The sequence below is a fragment of the Nanorana parkeri genome, unplaced genomic scaffold, assembly GCF_000935625.1.
Source record: "Nanorana parkeri isolate BGI_ZX_2015 unplaced genomic scaffold, ASM93562v1 scaffold56, whole genome shotgun sequence".
Taxonomy (NCBI): domain Eukaryota; kingdom Metazoa; phylum Chordata; class Amphibia; order Anura; family Dicroglossidae; genus Nanorana; species Nanorana parkeri.
Window position 1 is genome coordinate 466,454 of NW_017306324.1, and position 6,598 is coordinate 473,051.

Here is a 6,598-nt window from a genome sequence, read left to right on the forward strand (position 1 = left end):
TTGCTTGAATGCCGGATAATGGGGAGTTTACTGTGTTAAAAAAATAAAACTGATCCAAAATCATTAATTACCCTTATAAAAGAATGATTTCAAATTCAGACAAAAGTGCGATATGTATGCAAGGTGTAAGATGTGCGCAACATGCTTGTACTGGCTGAGGTATGTCTAGAATTAACAATTCTGTCACCCTGGCAAACCTGATAACGCCGTCAGACCCACTCGAAAGATCTTTTATTAAATCTGAATCTGCTTCACTAGCTCTGAATGGAAGAGTATTCCAGGTGCCAGGAACACAGCGAGTCTGACACAAAGACGAAGCAGTTCTTGCCGCTTGAGGGGCAATGTGCGGCCATACTGACAGGCTGAGCAAGCTGATCGCCTCTCATTTGAGTGCATCTCAATGGTCCTTCCTGGTGACTGGAGGACGGAAAAATCGGAAGAAATTGGCCAGCTGGTTACAGGAAGACAAGCCTGCTTCATATTAGAGAACAGTCTAAATCGACCATTCCCAATCAGGGTACCAGAGGTTGCTAGGGGTACCTTGAGCCCTGGATGATTGACCTCCCATGTGATGGTACCTGCATAGTACTGGGGCCAAAATTACTCGGCAAAGGCAGTAGCATGGCTGTTTATAAGAGTGGTATTCTTCCCCCCGAGCGCCAACGTAAAGGGCATTCTTCCCACTGACCACCAACGTAAGGGGCATTCTTCCCACTGACCCCCCAACCCAAGGAGCATTCTTCCCACTGACCACCAATGTAAGGAGCATTCTTCCCACCGACCGCCAATGTAAGGAGCATTCTTCCCACTGACCCCCAATGTAAGGAGCATTCTCCCCCTGACCACCAATGTAAGGAGCATTCTTCCCCCTGACCACCAATGTAAGGGACATTCTTCCCCGTGACTAGCAAGAGGCATTTTTACCACTGACCGCCCGATAATGATTTTAGCAAGGATTCCCCAAGACTTCAAAATTATTTGAGGGATCCTAGGATAAAAATGTTGAGCGAGGCTGATCTAAAGGTTTACAAAAGGAAACAATCTGAGCACAGCTCCCAATCCCCTGCATGCATGAGCAATGAGCAAGCACGCCTAAAAGGATTTCAAGGTTTGCTCTCCTGAACACGGCTTCAGAACTGGAAAAATAACTATTTTAGGACTGCAAACGGTCCACAGCAACTCTTCAAGAAAAGCGACTGCTTATTTTTAAGTACAAAACCAATTTTATTCTTTCATACGCAAGTGACACTGTGGTGTTCTCTGTCCACACTGCGGTCTAAGGATGCAGAGGAGATCTATAGACAGTTCTCTGTACAGCACTTACGTTAAAATTTCTTCCGGGTGTTTCTGCTGGAGCTTTTTTCCCAAGCCAAAGCCGAAAAAACAGACGGCGAACATGGGAGTCACGCCGATAATGGGCGCCGCCATTCCCTTGTAGAGACCCTTGACACCCTGAAACATAGAAATCAATGGGGGGGGGGTAGTTCCATTTAAGGTCTGTCAGCATGGGAGAGCACGGTACAGGCAGACGCGGCCCTGATTTTAATAATATACCGCAGAGGACAATAAACAGTAAAGAGCATTAATACATTCTGTCACTAGAATTAAATCCCCCCTGTAAGGCCTCATCATATTAACGCCTATGGTGGAACATCGTAACAATCGCCTCAGGTGCTCCATACAACCGCCCATAAAAATCAACAGGTGTACGCGCATATACGCCAGTACTAGCATAAGCATGCACATTGATGTACAACACAAAAGGCAGACTGTATGCATTCGGGGGTTGTACGTCCATGCACTGACATACACCTGCACACAGCCGAATCCTGTAACTGAATTCTATGGGCGGCTGTACACAGCAGCTATGGCTCCCAGGTGGGCAAATACTCACGATTGTAAAGCCCCGGGTCCCGTGTGCATGAGGCCCAACGGTTTTATTACCTTCTCCACTCCTTTTAACAGGCCAAGCTAAGGACCAATAAAAGTGACAGCTACAGGGGTTAGAACAACCCATATCATTTCTGCTGGGGGAGCTTTCAGGGGGGTCAGCTTTTATTCACAAGGGATGGGGCTCATTCAGATGGGCGTAGACGCCCGGAAAAAGACCCGATTCCAGAAGGGACAGGTGCTGCGTGCGATTGCGCGCAGAAGCCTGTTCTTCCCTATCGGAGGACATGGCCACACGCAATTTCACTCTGTCACACACATGTATGCAGGTCTGGGTGTCCACACTTGACGTACACTGTCTGCATCCAGGTGCGGACACTTGTACCCGCAAGCATGTTCAGGTGTGTGTGTGACAGCGTGTAATTGCATGCGGCACATCCTCCCTTAGGGAAGAACAGGCTGCTGCACACAGCACCTGTCCCTTCCAGGATCGGGTCTTTTTACGTGTGTGCCATACGGATGTGTATGCACGTCTGAATGAGTCCTGAAAACTTTATTTCCAAAAGAAAATGTTTTTAAATGAGTATAAATGCTTAAAAAGTGCTGGGCTTTAATTCGTTTATTGCATAATTTAACAGAGAACTATGGGGTAAGTGTTTTTCCCCATAGTTCTCTTTAGGGTCACGGGAGGACATATTCAAACGTCCTCCCGTGACCAAAAGCTCAGTATATAGCGGGCTATTGCCTCCGATATACTGAGAGCGCCGCAGCCGGGACAGATCCCAACAATACTGACGAGATCCACCCAGCTGCGTGAGTGACAGCGGGCTCTGCCTATTTGGAGGCAGCTGTGCCCGCTCCCTCCCCTGTTCATTCCTCCAGTCAGCGCTGAAGGTTCGGAGAGGGGGGGAATCCCTGCGGGGAGCAGTGACTGACAGTCACCGCTCTCTGCAGGGAGACTATCGGGAAGTGAGTGGATCGGTGCATGTTTCTGCTTACTTCCCGATCGATAGAGTCGACCTGTGACAGTCTCAGTGTCACATGTCGGCTCGAACTATGAGGATGAGTGGAAATCACTCACCTCATAGTTCTCCTTTAAGTCAATTTAAAAATACATGTCCATCTAGGACTACTCTGTCCACAGGGTGACAACGCTGCTGTGCAATTTCACTGCAAAATGAACAGAACTGTTCCCCTGCAAAAGGAAGTGGAAAAAGGACAGATCTACTGTCAGGATCAACAAGAAACATAACTATATTATGGGCCCAGAGTTCCCCCTTACCTCATTTACGAGTGTTTTTTTAAAGCAGTCGAAGGTTCCGGAATATAGCGGAATGACCCCTGGTACTGCTTTCGGTTGGGTTTGAATTCGAACCTGTGAAATGAACACAATTATTACAAAAATGTGAAGTAAAATATTATTGAGGCATGCGTCCGTTTAACCAGCAGGAAGTATAGTATGTGTTCATCTATGCTGCAGGTAAATGGCCAATAAACCGTTCCACAGACCATGAGAGGACCATGAGTAGGGGGGAAGAGATCTTTAAAGGTCACAGTGGCCACATTGTGGAATGCCCAACTGCAGGGGGTAGTAATGTTGTACTGCTAATGGCAAGTTACACTCGATAAATATAATAAATAATTAGCAGTTGACTAGGAGTGCAAAAAAACTGATAAGCTTGTGCATACACAAAACTAATTTTTGCCCCCAAGGCATGCACTCCAGACCAAGCCCCCTGTTGCATGCACTTCAGACCCCCAGATCAGGCCCCCCTGTTGCATGCACTTCAGACCCCAGATCAGGCCCCCTGTTGCATGCACTTCAGACCCCAGATGATCTCCAAACGCATGCAACTTTAGACCCCAGACCAGCCCCAAACCCTGTAACTTCAAGAACACAGGGTATTGCTGTAGGCATTGAAGTAGGCTTCTCCAGCACACCACGCTGATGTCCTCAGCCACTGGGGAGCTTTTAGTGATGTCAGGGAGGTGCCCTGTCAATGACAGCCAATGGCTTTAGAAGGTGCCAGCGCAAACAGCACTGCATGCCGAAAGTTGCCGACACCTGACTTATGCTATGACGTGCCATCAAGACAGTAAACAGATTATCACAGCGGTAAGTTACCCGTGTATCTGAGTAACCCTATTCAAAACCTCACTGGAACTCTGCAGTTTGATCTGTTACAGACAAGCGACCAATGGCTGAGCTCCGTAGCAGTTACAGAGCAATCATAGCTTTATCGAAGAAATGCATCTCCACGCTGACAAGTCTGATATTCAGCAGCCTTAACCTTTCACCTAGAGATCTGTAACCCCGCATGTACTAAAAGGTGTAAAGTCACATGACTGTCCCCTGCAGGGCACCGGCTGCATTGCAGGAATCGGCTTTGAAATGGGGTCTTTCAAGGCCAAGATGCTGGTCAGCTGCTCTGACAGATCAAAGCTGCTGGAAGACATAAAACCCAATTCATTTATGGGACAAATAATAAACACGTTCCAGTTGCTCGCCATTATTTCCATCACGCAGTCTGCAGGTCAGGTGGTCATTTTTATGTACTGTTTGTTGGACAGACCTGTTATTCTTGCTGGATAATTGCTGAATTGTACCAGCAAACCTCCAAAAATGTGACACTTTGGGCTGTTCTCGTCCAAAACTAGCCCCTCCCCAGCCAACAGGTAATATGGACATCTCTAACCTCCTGCATGCCCCCCCTCCCTATAACAGGACCCCATTGTCCTGGTAAGAAACCCCATATACCACATGGCCAAACCTTCCACAGGTTGCCACCATCATATATCACCTATGCATCTCCACTCTACCTGAAAGACACCCCCAAAGTTGCCTGAATACCCTGCTACCCATGGGGCACCCCAATGGTGCCTGAGAAGCTCTCCCCCTACAGGGCATCCTGATGTCCCCAGGCCTTCCCTCCATGGGGTACCTTCATATTGTCTGAGCAGCCTTTCGCTCACAGGGCACCCTAATGTCACCTGAGAAGCCCACCACCTATTGGGCGCCCCAGGGTTATGTGAGCAGACTACTTAGACAAGACCCCTTATCTTGCTTGAGCAGCCCTGATGGCGCCCAAGCAGACCTCCACCTACAAGGCTCTCCAACATTGCCAAAGCAGCCCTCCTTCTATAAGGCACCCCAACGTCACCCAAGCAGCCCACCTCCTATAGAGCACCTTGTTATAATCCGAACAGCCCTCCCCCTATGACACACCCAGATGTTGCCTAACCAGGCCACCTCTTACTGCGCACTCCAGCATCACACAAGCAGCCCTCCACCTACAAGGCACCCTAATGTCACCCAAGTAGCCCACCCTCTATGGGGCACCTCAATCTCAAACGAGCCCTACCCATATGGGGCACCTCAATATCACTCAAGCAGCCGTCCTCCTATAGGGCACCCTGACATGGTCCAAGCAGTCTCCCACCTTCAAAACACCCTGACATCACCTAAACAACCCACCACTTACGGCGCACCCCAACATCGCACAAGCAGCCCTCCCCCTGCCTGGCCCCCCGATGTCACCCATGCAGCCCACCCCCTACGGGGCACCCCAAAATCACCCATGCAGCCCACCCCCTACGGGGCACCCCAATGTCACCAAAACAGCACCCCCCTTACCATGGCACCCCAATATCACCTGAGCGGCCCTCCACTTACAGAGCACCCTGACGTTGCCCAAGCAACCATTCTCCTATGGGGCTTCCTGACTCCAAACAACTACAGGGAGCCCCAACATCACAGCTCTCACAGATACTCCCCTACTCCTAGAGGGCCCCAATATCAGAGACAGTCCCCTCCCCCTACAGAACTCTGCAGTGTCCCGGGTCACCCCCAGCGGTCTCACCTTGATAGTGTCCAGAGGGTGTCCGGCAAACACAAGACACACCCCGCCGAACCCTCCGGCGAAGAAGTTCTTCAGCGGGCTGATGACCTGCGGCTTGTCGGACATGGTGGGGCGGAGAGGGGTCTCTGTGCCGGGTACTGACAGCCGCTGACACCGGGCAAGGTTTACCCCGCCGACCTTTGCCCCACTTACGGCTCTACCACGAGCTGGCCTATCACCGCACGGGCTGCAGACATGACACCCAACCAATCACCGTTTCCGCCCTACACTCCCGAGTGATTGCTAAATCCACCTATCGCCATCCTGATCGCCACTAAACCCCGCCTTCTTAGAGTAAAACTTTAGTATTTCTGATCACTAGAGAAAAAGGCTAATTTATTCTCCGTGTCTCGCACTGAGCGGACATTTTTGTGAAGGCTGCAAGTTTGGATACTACGGCCATGAGTTCGAGCTCTACTGGCCACATGGTGTGGACTTGTGTACTGATTTGCCATTTTTGAAGCTGCCAAACGTTCCTTCCAAACTGATGAAATTTATGCTTTGCATTTGAGTTTTATCATGTGACCCAAAGCTAAGCCAAAGACCACATGACCTCTGGCTAGAAAGTGCATGACAAAGCCCATCTGGTAGGGTTGTAGTGAGAAAAGAGGGTCAGCTTGGCACAAGTAGGGAGTTGAGCCTGCATATGTAGGCTCAGCTTAGGGTTGCCACCTTTTCTTCAAGCGAAACCCGAACACTCTAGCGATGAGCGGACATTTGTTTGGGGAGAATGAGTCATGGCTTATTCATATGTAACTAGCACCACCCAGTCATATGTAAATATCACAGTTGAGACTGTTTTCAGTGGG

The 6,598-nt window shown here is 49.5% G+C and overlaps 1 protein-coding gene across 1 annotated transcript in view; it reads right to left on the reverse strand.

Annotated features, from left to right (window-relative positions):
* The window catches only part of SLC25A20 (solute carrier family 25 member 20), a 39,254-nt gene extending 33,320 nt beyond the window's left edge, over positions 1-5,934 (reverse strand). The window contains exons 1-3 of the mRNA XM_018576090.1: positions 5,751-5,934; positions 3,173-3,265; positions 1,325-1,452 (exon numbers count right to left, since the gene is read on the reverse strand). Of these exons, the coding sequence (XP_018431592.1) occupies positions 1,325-1,452; positions 3,173-3,265; positions 5,751-5,855 (326 nt within the window). The 5' untranslated portion in view covers positions 5,856-5,934. The remainder of the gene's footprint in view (positions 1-1,324; positions 1,453-3,172; positions 3,266-5,750) is intronic.
* Positions 5,935-6,598: the final 664 nt, after the last annotated feature.